The sequence below is a fragment of the Nematolebias whitei genome, chromosome 9, assembly GCF_014905685.2.
Source record: "Nematolebias whitei isolate Nwh7 chromosome 9, NemWhi1, whole genome shotgun sequence".
NCBI classification, from domain to species: domain Eukaryota; kingdom Metazoa; phylum Chordata; class Actinopteri; order Cyprinodontiformes; family Rivulidae; genus Nematolebias; species Nematolebias whitei.
Genome location: NC_056506.1, coordinates 14905254 through 14917899, shown reverse-complemented (window position 1 = coordinate 14917899; position 12646 = coordinate 14905254). Strand labels below are relative to the sequence as shown.

At 42.4% G+C, this 12646-nt stretch overlaps 2 protein-coding genes across 2 annotated transcripts in view; one reads left to right on the top strand and one right to left on the bottom strand.

Moving 5' to 3' along the window:
* The window catches only part of pif1 (PIF1 5'-to-3' DNA helicase homolog (S. cerevisiae)), a 27107-nt gene extending 18531 nt beyond the window's left edge, over positions 1-8576 (top strand). Inside the window, 2 exon segments of the mRNA XM_037681501.1 lie at positions 5819-6115; positions 8505-8576. Of these exon segments, the coding sequence (XP_037537429.1) occupies positions 5819-6115; positions 8505-8549 (342 nt within the window). The 3' untranslated portion in view covers positions 8550-8576.
* Positions 8577-11126: 2550 nt separating this feature from the next.
* Positions 11127-12646, bottom strand: part of LOC119414407 (cytochrome b-c1 complex subunit 6, mitochondrial-like) — a 4689-nt gene continuing 3169 nt past the window's right edge. The window contains exon 4 of the mRNA XM_037681500.1: positions 11127-11372. Coding sequence (XP_037537428.1) covers positions 11340-11372 — 33 coding nt within the window. The 3' untranslated portion in view covers positions 11127-11339. The remainder of the gene's footprint in view (positions 11373-12646) is intronic.

Genomic DNA, 12646 nt, shown 5'->3' with positions numbered 1-12646 from the left:
GAAAAAGGAGAACAACAGACGTAAAAACATTGTCATCCCTTATGTTGCTGGAGTATCAGAGAAATTCAGAAGGATCTTCAACAAACACAAGATCCCAGTACATTTCAAACCCAGCAGGACTCTCAGACAGAGGCTGGTCCACCCTAAGGACAAGACACCCATACACAAACAGAGTGGTGTAGTGTATGCGGTCCAGTGCAGCGAGGACTGTCCAGACCTCTACATTGGAGAAACTAAACAGCCTCTTCACAGACGCATGGCTCAACACAGGAGAGCCAGCTCCACAGGACAAGATTCAGCTGTTCACCTCCACCTCACAGATAAGGGACACTCTTTTGAGGACCAAAATGTGCACATTTTGGACCGAGAACACAGATGGTTTGAGAGGGGGGTGAAGGAAGCAATTTATGTAAAAAGAGAAAAGCCGTCTCTTAACAGAGGAGGAGGCCTCAGATTCCCACTTTCAAAAACATATAATGCAACTTTAAAACAGATTTCCAGCCGTTTTTCACACCTGATGGGAACAGAGGGGCCTCGTCTGTGAATTAGAGGAACAAAAGACTTACTGTTAAGGTTTTTAGGTGTGAATTGCCAATCTACATATGTGTGTGTGTGTGTGTCTTATCTCACTCAGCCTTATAACCTGTATCTCTCACTCTCTGCTCTTTGAATTGAGAAAGCTCCTCGGATGAGGATCGAAACGTCTTCTGTTACAAATAAAGTCCAGTTGTTTTTGTATTGAACGCTTTTTGAATTCATCATGTCCTGGATGACTGAGAATCTTCACCAGCATTATGAAGAGCATGAACATGGCAGGACCACTGAATAAATGAAAAGAAACGGCGTGTTACAACAAGTCTCAGGGGGCCGCAGCAGCTCGGTGGTCAGCCCTAATATCTTCAGCTGCAGCTTCCAGCTCAGGTTGTGTAAGGAATAACCTCCAGCACCAAACATCTGTAAAATCAAGAAGTAACCACTGCAGAACGGAGGAGTTGGAAAAAACAAACAAGACTCAATCAAAAGTTGTGTTAGAGGAATAGTCTGGTCACCTTGAAAATGTGGAACATGTGGAAACGTTATGATCAGTGACTGTATTTTCTGGATTATATGTCACTCTGGAGTATAGGTCGCATCAGTCAGAAAATACCTCATGAGGACAAAACCTTGTACAAGTCTCTTCGGAGTATAAGTCGCAGTTATTTAGACGTGTATGTCACAAAGTGCAAGAACAGACATTTAATCTGGAATAACAGTAACACACAGAACAGACCTGGGATCCTGAACGGGATTAATTATCTTAACATGTCAACAAGTCCCACAAGAAAGTTACCATCCACAGTGTCGCCTCTGAACAACTCCGCCAACTCCGGAGGAAGATGGGTGGGGGGTGGCGTAACAGAAGAGGAACAACATCTAGTTATCAAAAGTCTACAGGGCCCTCTTGCAGCTGCAAGTGGTGATGTTTACTCTCTGGTTTATGTCAGTATGAGTGAACATTTAAGGCGTCAGTCAAAAATTGCTTCATGAATAGTGAAAACATTATATATGAGTCGTTTTGGACTATATGTCGCAGGACTGGCCAAATTGTGAAAAAAGTGCAACTTAAAGTCTGGAACATACAGTAATCTTTTGCCCTCAGTACTGTAGCTCTTTGAATGACTTCAGTTTAGGGGTGTCAAACTCACTTACAAAAAGGGTCAAATTAAACCCTTTTTCAAACTAAGGGCCAATTTCAGAATCTACATAAACTCAATCAGATACCCAGCATCTTTCCTTGGTCACAGGTTCCTCAACAAGAGTTTGACTGGTCTCATTTGATGTTCTCTGTTGTGCTTTCAACATCATAATCAAAGATCACTGGAACAATTCCAAGAGACAGAAGTATTTTACGTTTCACATTTCATCTTGGGGGGCCAGATACGATGTCAACATTTGGCCCCCGGGCCTTGAGTTTGACTCGATATCTTTACAATTTATTTATATAGCACCAAGTCACAGAAGTCATCTCAGGGAACTGAACTGAAACATTCACATATAAATATTCAATGAGTAATCTTATCTAAGGAAGGAAGCCATCCGATTGTGTTGAGTCTTCATTTCATCTTGCTTTAAGTTCAGTATCTGTAAAACTGACTGACATAAAGCCGTTCTTGTGTCATCTATTTTTCACCATAAGTCTGCAACAACAAATGAGAACAAAAAAACAACATTAGAAAACACCCTCTGCAGTGCTCAGTCCAGAATAATCCACCACACTGTACAGTGCAGAAAAGGACTCCAGATTATGTCAAATAATAGTGTTGATACAAACGATACAGATGTTTTTTCTTATAGTAACCATTATATCAGCTACTCCTTAAAAAGACTAATCTCAAATTGGATGTGTTAAATGGCAGATCAGGCAGATGCTATTTTGCCTCTTTAACAGCAAAAACCTGCTAAGATTAACTTTATAACATGGCTGCACCGATTGACTGCCTTCAATCAACAAACGTTTGTTGTTTTGCTGGCACAGAGTACAGACGTGATGGAGAATTAGTCATGTTCCCGTCCAATCTCCTGTGCTTTGTACGGTTTACCCTTCTTTTCCTTATTTCCTGTCGCCACTCTTCTATGTGCAAGAAGGATCTAAATTAGAATTGTCAACACGGTTTCTTCTGGCAGTTTTCACATCAAACTGAACACAGGGGGAGTCTGGCGGGTGAGACTAGTAACAACAACCATGTTTGGAAAGGAAATGACTATAAAGCTCAGGTTAGAGACTTCCCAGCAACCACTGTGACGTGTCACCCTCTGCTGCCACGGCCGTCTTTATATCCTCACCCTGAATCGATAATGGCCTGAAGAAAGGAAAGATGTGACTGAATTCATTGGTCATAACCACAGCTAGATGTCCAGGAACATAGGAATGCATCGCACGTCCATCCAGTCACTCTTTCTGCTCTCTTCAACTCATTTAGGATCAGCGTTGCTCAGAGACAGACGTGTGCGATCGTCAAACTGGATTCACTGGTTTTTCTAACATGCAGGCCTTTAAACGTTGAGGAACCTGTTTTCTACCTTGGGTTTGGATTCAAGCAGATAAAATTAATGGTCTAACGTTCCTTTAAATAATCGCCCACCACCTTTCATGTCACTGTGCTTTAGACTGAGATCATCTTTTGTTGAGAAAAGATGCATTATAATAATGTTGCATGCGATATCTTGCGTGATTTTTTAATGATCTGTAAGTGGTCAAAAGAATTTGTTGTGGAAGATTCTCAGCTACTGCCACACCATATTTTAGCTCAACAAAATCCAACTAAGACATTGTAGATGTCCATTAATTATTAATAATTTCCCAAACTCAAGAGAAAGTTATATTTTGAGTCCTAATGGACCAACATCTCTGCCCCCATCACCTCAGAGCCCCAGCCTGTAAGACTCATGAATGCTCCTTGTCACCCTCAGCTGAACAATGCAGTTGAGCTGTCGCGGTGCTTTTTCACTAACTGGTAAAAAAAATAAATCACAATTATTGCTACAAATGGGAATAACAAACATGGCTTTTTTCAGTGACGTTCTTTTTCCTGCCTCTGGTAATGGAGCTTAAAGTTAAAGGAGTAGAAACAGGCTGCTGCTCTTTGCCGTGTTTTCATATTTTACTAGAGCCTCGAAGTTCGTCAGAGTTCTGTAGTGAAATCTGGTGTTGGAGCAATCAGTGTACAGTAGTCCCTCACTACTTCATGGTTCAACTTTCGGGGACTCGCTCTTTGGCAGTTTTTGAAAGTAAGATCGGACATGACACACAGCTGACTGATTGATGGATGAGCCACAGCAACATGGATTGTTGATTTGAAGTCAATTATTTTAAATGATTTAGCACCTGTGTGCAGCCCACAGGTGCAGGGAGGAGCTCCCTCCTGCAGCGTGTCATGATCTCTGCTCTCTGCCACGCCCACATTTCTGCTCCGTGCTGCATCGGCTTTGTGAAGGGTTAACTCTATGATGTCCCGCCGCCCATCTCTGCTCTACAATTTAAATTTAAATACTGTAATATCTTAAATAAACAATCCATGCAGATATCACAGTATTTAAATTTAAATAGTTTATTTACACAGGAGGAGGGAGATTGGGAGGTGATGAGTGTGACTGGAGTAGAGAAGTGGGCGTGGCACAGAGCTGAGTTCATGACGTTCTGTGCAAACATGAGCGTTTAGAGTTTAGAAACATTGTTTTGAATATGGCAAGAGCATGGGAAGGGTTTAAAACAATACATAATAAGGTCCAGCTCCTCTGAAGGAGATCGGTTCCAGAGCCCATGCTGTGCGTCGAGGTGAGCCCAACTACAAAGTATTTCTAGTCGGTACCTCTCAACCTCGCGCACAAGCTCAGGCTCCTTCCCCACCAGAGCGGTCACATTCCATGTCCCAGGAGCAGCTTTGGTAAGCCAGGGTCAGCACCATGGTTCCCTGCTTTCGGCCACTGCCCATGGCATCACGCACATGGCTTTTTTGGCCCGTCCTGAAGGTGGTGGTTCCACAGGATGTATGCATGTGTGTATGAATGTATGTATACATACTACTACTTTTTGTGTTTTTTCACTTATCGGGGGTGGGGGGGTGTTGCTCCCTAAACCCCGCTATAAACTAGGGACCACTGTACAATATGTCTGCAGACAGATGAGGTGGGGACAAATGAAAACTGACAGGATACTGTCTGGACATTAGTTACAAAGACAATTTTAGCTAACTATGACAGAATAAATATAAAAATGTCTCTTTTTGGTCTCTTTAATTTATTGATGCCTGTCAGGATGTGTGGACATATTTAACTTACTGATGCTCTTCTACAGCTTTAAGCAACTATGTTGTTTTCAAATTATGCACCAGGGGGATGCTCTGCTAACTATTACATTAAATATTAGTTCAGTCTCTGTAAATTATAGTTAGTTATAGTAATTTTTGTTTTGTAAAGGGCAGTGGTCTAACGTAGCCTTTTTAACATGGGTTCCAAAAGTTAATAATTTTTAACATCCATTTGTATTAATCTATTCAGTAGCTCATGACATTTTGCTAACAGAGTTGTAGTTAACGGCAACATTTTAAAACACAGATATCGTGTGATTAGTTAGCACTTAAACTATAATTTAGGATCAATATCAGCTACTATTACATCAAATAATATTTGATTTGTATACTGTATATATTTAGCTCCATGTCCTTTAAATTGGGGCAGCACGGTGGCGCAACTGGTAGAGCTGCTGCCTCTCAGCGAGCAGGCCCTGGTTCAAACCCCGGTCCAGGGGCCTTCTGGGTGGAGTTTGCATGTTCTCTCCGTGCATGCGTGGGTTTTCTCCGGGTACTCCGGTTTCCTCCCACAGACCAAAAACATGCATGTTAGGCTGATTGGTAACTCTAAATTGTCCCTAGGTGTGAGTGGGAGAGTGAATGGTTGTTTGTCTCTATGTGTCCCTGTGATGGACTTGCGACCTGTCCAGGGTGTCCCCCGCCCCTCGCACAGTGATTGCTGGACATGGGCACCAGCGACCCCCGTGACCCAAAATGGAATAAACGGGTAAAGATAATGGATGGATGGATGGATGTCCTTTAAATTGACTGAGTTACAATCCAGAGTCGTTTTCTGCAGGAATATAAAAACAGGTCATTAGTTGACAGAAGTTTAAATGGTTGCGTTTGCATGATTTGATGGAAAGTTTTATAGACTGGAGACATTTTAATAATCCACTTTGGTCCTGGCTGTTTTCAAACCATTAACTTATGGTCAAAAGTGAACTTTATTTATCCAAACTGGTCATTCAAATATATATTTACATCAGCTGAGATCACAGCGGTTCATAACTTTTTCACACAACCCACTTCATAATATTCAAAATAATCCTTGAATTAAATTAATTTAATTAAATTTGTGTTTTGTTTTAAAGGGAATGACTCTGGACTGTGTGGAGATCTCTTTGGCCCGAGTGTTTGAGAGCGGTCAGGCCTACGTGGCCTTGTCTCGGGCCCGGAGCCTGGAGGGACTGAGGGTCATGGACTTTGACCCCTATGTGGTCCGAGCAAATCCAGATGTTCTCCTCTTCTACAAGAAACTCCGGAAGGAGAGGCTGCTCATGCAGGTGACTGGAGACACGACACTGCTGACCTGCAGCTCACCCCTTTAGTTGTGTGATTGTTAGAAAACCAGCTGTGACAGATGTTTTTTTATGTATAAATCATAACAGAACAGCCAGACTGGTGTTAACACTCCCCTCTGTGACTGACTTGAGGCACAGTTAAATTTAGAGATCCTCTCTTTCATTGTTTTTGTTCAGTGCACCAGTACTACAGCCATCATGCTTGACAGTCTACTTGACTCATCCACACAGACCTCTTATCATCAGGGTCCAACAGCTCTTTTTTTTTTTTCACCTGATCATAAAACTTCCATCCATCCATTATTTTTACTCGCTTCTTCCTTGTTGGGTCACAGGCGTCACAGATGCCCATGTCCAGCAGTCACTGTGTGAGAGGCGGGGGACACCCTGGACAGGTCTCCAGTCCATCACAGAAACATAGAGACAAACGAGACAAACAACCATTCACTCTCTCACTCACACCTAGAGACAATTTAGAGTTACCAATCAGCCTAACATGCAAGTTTTTGGTCTGTGGGAGGAAACTGGAGTACCCGGAGAAAACCCACACACTCATTCATTCAACCTTTATTTAGACAGATAAGTCACATTGAGCCTATGAGACTCATTTACAAGTGAGATCTGTTTAGACAGACAAAAAGTAATGAAAATAGACGGGGGGGTCAGATCACATGTTCTCCAGGCAAATTCAGATAAGGTGGCCTGCAAGACCAGCCAGGGGAGCCAGATTCAGATAAACACACAGTTGTTTTGGGGACAAGCAGAACTTAATGACATCTCCCTTGAGTTTGGGTTGGTCCACTCGGTTCCGAAATGTCCAAATTACATGGCCACACCGATGGAACGTGCTTGAGTAAAATCCCCGAGATCTGATCCATTCTGCCCAAAGCATTTGAATCTGGGTACTCGAGGCACAAACCAAGCCATCATAAAGGCAAGCAGTGTGATCGGGTCCCAATTTGCTGCCGACGATTTCCTTGATTGTAGATAAAACCAGCAACCAGCCAAATCCAAAAAGCAAGAAGCAGTTATCGTAAATCCAATTAAATATGCGTCCTTAAAATCCACAAATGGCAGCAGAGATAGACACATCGTCAAGTCTTCAAGTCAATGAGATATCCAGCTGCGTGCGTGCCAACAGGGCAAATTGGCTCGCCTAAAGCCTGTCTTCTCTTTGAAGAAATGTTGTAAATTGTGTTGAGGGACCAACTGATCAAAACAAGTCCATAATTATGATTCAGAAGAAATGCAAGAGAGGCTCAGAAGCAGTTTCACAGACAGATAGAGCAGCAAAACAAAGCAGAGAGGGAGGGGAGGGAAAAGTGTCCGACCTCGGCAAGAGCAAGTGGTGAAAACATGCAAACTCCACACAGAAAGGCCGTGGGCCAGGATTTGATCCGGCGACCTTCTTGCTGAGAGGCTTTACCAACTGAACCACCGTGCTGCCACCATAAAACTTTTCTCAAGAAATCTAACAAAGTTAATTTAGGTCCTCTGAACGGTTTCTTTTTGTTAAAATGTTTCGTCTTTCATCCAGAGGACTTCATCAGCATGCTGATTTTTCTTCCTGGATTATGGAGCATGAATCAGGATAGTTTCTCATGAAAATTTTTCCAGTCCACGTTGACCGCCTCAGACTTGGGTCCATCTTAAAAATGTGTCTTTTGGAGCTGGAGCTTCTAAGGTGGCATCTTAGTTTATTGTGATGTAAAGTGGCTTCACCAGTGAACAGTGAACGCCTGTGTCACTGGTCTGCAGTGAGGCAGGAACCATCAATGCACAGTGAAGTAGATTCCAGTTCATGGTGGCTTTGCGCCTTGTTGGTTCTTCTGTTCCTGAACAAACTAACTTAATTCTCATCGGAGTTTGACTGTATGGGTTTTCTTCCAGATTTTGGCGAATTGGTGACACATCTGGATAACTGGTGTTACTTATTAATTTGAACTGATCATCTTAAAAAATGAGGATGTTGAAAATTGGCTCCAAGACTTTTCCAACTTGTGTAAATCTTCAGTTCTCCTTCTTGGATCTCTGAGTTCCCATTGTTCTGAGTGCTGGTCAGTTCAGTCTGTGCTGTCAGTCCGATCCTTCTCATGCTGGCATAAACTATCAGCTGCAGTTGATCAGGATCACTAACGGGAAGCTCATAGGGGACTTTTTGTATCTATTTGAGCATGAAAGTTGTATAATCACTGCACCATAAAAACTATTTAAATAGTAAAAGCCCCATTTGATGACACATATGACCATGAACGTTGCATGCATGCCTCCAACAGCAGCTATAAATGTGCACAGAAATGATTTAGAAGTATTAAGAACCATTAGAAAGTCTTCTGTTCAGTTTTGCAAACATTCTCTGTGCTTTCTGCAGGCTTCCATGGATGATTATATCTGCAACAACAAAGAAAATGCCTGAAGAATGCTCCTGCATCTTATAAAACTGCATGCACCGTGTGCACAATTATTGTTTGTGGCTTTTTTTTTTAAAGCAGAACTCTTTCCTCCCACACTTTGAGTCCCACTGCCACCTTGTGTTTAATACTGTAACTTTTATTATGTTTATTTTATATTTTTATCCTGCACATGTAATCAAATAAAGTTTTAGTCAAACAGAATTTTCCATTTCATGTGTTCCCTGTGCAACCAAAGTAGGGAAGACTAGTCCTTCTCCAGATGTTGGGTTCCAGTTGTCTCAATGGCACACACAAGCACCAACTGGCTTCTTACCTGCCAGAGATGTTTCACATCTGTGCAGCCAGGAGTCTGCACATGCAGAGACCCTCTCTTGTCTGCCCCCGGTACACTTGAAACCTGATCTCGATGGTTTTTTACAACCGGGAGCTGCTGATTAACATCTCAAAACTCAAAGAATATCTCAACTACAGCCCCAAATCTCAAATAAGTTAAAAAGGAGATGCTGGAGATGCATTCCCGTCTCCCTGCAGGCTGTGCTCGAGTGCCTGACCACTGAGATTCTGGAACTAGCAGGAAACACATCTTGTGACAGCAGAAAGACCAGGATTGTTCCCCGGCACCTGCAGCCGGCTGTCCGCAGTGATGACTCAGCAAACTGCTGGGAGGAGTGACCATTGCTCAGGGAGGAGTTCGGCCCAGTATTCGGGTAGTCTTGCAACCTGGGGAGGGCTTAAAGTGGAAAAAAAAATCCTGAGCCTGAATTTTTTTTTGTGTGGTGTTGATAGAATAAAATCATGACATAATGCCAATGTTTATTAAAAATGCTCTCTAAAAACTGCAGACAACTGCTTTTAACAACAAACAATTCAGCTTCAAGTAACAATGAATAAGGTTTCAATGTATTTGAACTTAACAACGTAAAATATGTACCCCAGAGTACTGCCCCACAGCAAAAAAAAAAACAAAAAAAAACCTCAACACACCACATTGAACAGACACATTTCAATTAATTTGTCATAAATTTAGAATACTCAATATCACAATTTAAAAGAAATAAGTTCCACAGAGCTGGTTTTAGGACTCCTAGCATTCAAATTCTAATTAGTTCTAATCATTTCACAGCATCAACACAAAGATGTTCTGTGCAGTGAAAATGTTTTAGTGAACACAGACTGTTTAAACACTGATGAAAATGTTAGCATTGGTGTCAGAAGCATATAACCTGGCTGCAGCGAGCCTTGCCGGTGTTGTGCCAAAAAGTGATCGGGTGAAATCGAGCGTGCCCCCGCGAAGGAGCGCGCATGTTCTGAGCTGCCAACTAGAATTGGCAAGAACAACACATTCAGTGTAAGACAACACTCCAGAATTTATCTGACAGACAGCTCATCCAGCCGGAGACAGAGAGTCTTGCCAGAGGACTGAACTGTGCGATTGCACCAAGAAGAATTCCTCTGGTGGAGATGATCACAGCCACAGAATCAGACATCCGCAACAACAAAATTAAAGTGTTCATCCCAAAGATCCAGTCCCGCTGCACTCCCATGGCACGCTCCTTCTGATTTCACCCGATCAGTTTTGGGCACAACACCTGTGTGATGAACTCCATCTTCTGCATTTGATTTGACTGTGAAGCCGCATACGCACTGCTTGCTGTTCTAAGATCCGCCTTCCTGTTAGTGATTGGTCAAGACAATAATGTGATTGGATGTAATCTCTTTCAACTAACGTTAAGTTGAGGTGAACCGGTGGGCTGTCTCGCTCTCAAGCTGGAAATCCGGCCATTAGCCGGCCAGTTTCTTAGGATCCACTGTGGGATGGACGTTTACAAGAGATCCTTCCTGCCTACAGCCATCAGTATCGATATTATAGATGTTATATATTCTATAGCATCTCAACGAAATGAGGATAACAAGTTATGTTTAATTTCCCTTTGGGATTAATAAAGTATTTCTGAATTGAATAAACCTCCTTGCAGGTGGCGGCCGAGCCTCAAGCCTGGAGTCTCAGCCAGCAGGCGCTTGTCGTGAGCTCCAGGGTTTGACCCAGTGTCATTTTATGGGCAAGAAGTTATCCTGACAAGTTACATGTTCATGCTCTGCTTTTCATTCAATAGAAATTTTCCAGAGCCACAAAACATACTTTTAAGTGTAAAATAAAATAACTCAATGTTATATTATTTATTTGAAGCATTTATACAATTTAATTTATTAAATAAGATTTAAAACTAATTGTCTAGAACTCTAAATTGTCCCTGAGTGTGAATGGTTGTTTGTCTGTGTCCATGTGATGGACTGGAGACTTGTCCAGGGTGTCCCCTGTTTCTTGCAGTTCTACCAAATTATTTGAATGAATGTGAAAAATGACCAGACAGTTGGATATTTGTGACCTCTAATAAAGACGTGAGGCCTTTATTAACCAGTTTATATCTAAGGAAGGAGTTTGTATTTTAATGACTTGTAGCATCGTTGCAAACTGCAATTTGTCTTACGAGGAGTTTATCTAAACTGTTAAAATGCTAAATATGGTGGATTTCAGAGAAGGATAACTCTGACAGAGCTGAATGAGTGACAGCTCAAACTGTTTTGTTCCTTGTTTTATTAATACAGTATAATTTTGTGACAGGCTGTACTTTACACAACATTTCAAGTCTGTTGCACAAACTGGTAGGTGATCAAACAAAGAATGTCCACGTAGTCCAACACGAGTCAGCAGAGCAGGTTTAATAGTTGGTGATTATCAAAAATTTAAATAGATTGTGTAAAGATGCACTGTAGGGAACTGAGCCAACGGGTCATTTCACCTTGTGGAACAGCTTGTGTGCAACCTGAAAACAAGAAGGACAAACAATTAGCATCTTTACTAAAATACACGATAAATTCTGTTAAAATCATAAAATAGATGGGGATATGAAGTGAGACCATGAGCGGAGCCCGTTACATCGAGCTGAAAGTGAGTTTTCAGTGCAGTTTATTTGTACAGCACCAAGTCACAACAGAAGTCATGTCAGGGCAGTTTTCAGGGTCAAAGGTGTCCTTTAACCCGGATAAGATTACCACGATGATGGCTGCGCAGAGTACTGACGAGCTGGTCTTAGTCCAAGCAGACTCTGCTCCAAAGTGTCAACTTGTAGTCATAAAATAACTGACAACATAAAAACTGCACAACAGTTCATGCTAACGCTAAACATTTACACTGCAGTCGCTTTCCATCCATCCATCATCTTTATCCACTTACTTTTTGGGTCGCAGGCGTCACTGGTGCCCATGTCCAGCAGTCACTGTGTTAGAGGCGGGGGGACACCTGGACAGGTCTCCAGTCCATCACAGGGACACATAGAGACAAACAACCATTCACTCTCTCACTCAAACCTAGAGATAATTTAAAGTTACCAATCAGTCTAACATGCATGTTTTTGATCTGTGGGAGGAAACCGGAGTAGAAAATCCACGCATGCACGGAGAGAACATGCAAACTCCACCCAGAGAGGCCACTGGCCAGGATTTGCTCCGGCAACTTTCTCATTGAGGCACAACAGCTCCACCAACTGATTTTCATCTTACATGTTTGGCAGAAATATTCTGGAAGATGTATCTCAGAGGCGGCATGGTGGCTCAGTTAGTACAGCGGCCGCCTGTCAGCGAGAAGGTCGCCGGATCAAGTCCTGGCCAGAGGCATTTCTGGGTGGAGTTTGCATGTTCTCTCCGTGCATTTTCTACTCGTTTCCTCCCACAGACCAAAAACATGCATGTTAGACTGATTGGTAACTCTAAATTGTCTCTAGGTGTGAGTGAGAGAGTGAATGGTTGTTTGTCTCTATGTGTCACTGTAATGGACTGGAGACCTGTCCAGGGTGTCCCCGCCTCTCGCACAGTGACAGCTGGATATGGCACCAGTGACCCCCATGACCCAAAAAGGAAAAAGTGAGTAAAGATAATGCATGCATGTATGTATGTATGTATGTATGGAAGGATGGAAGGATGGATGTATGGATGTATGGATGTATGGATGTATGGAAGGATGGATGTATGGAAGGATGGATGTATGTAAGGATGGATGTATGTATGTAAGGATGGATGTATGTATGTAAGGATGGATGTA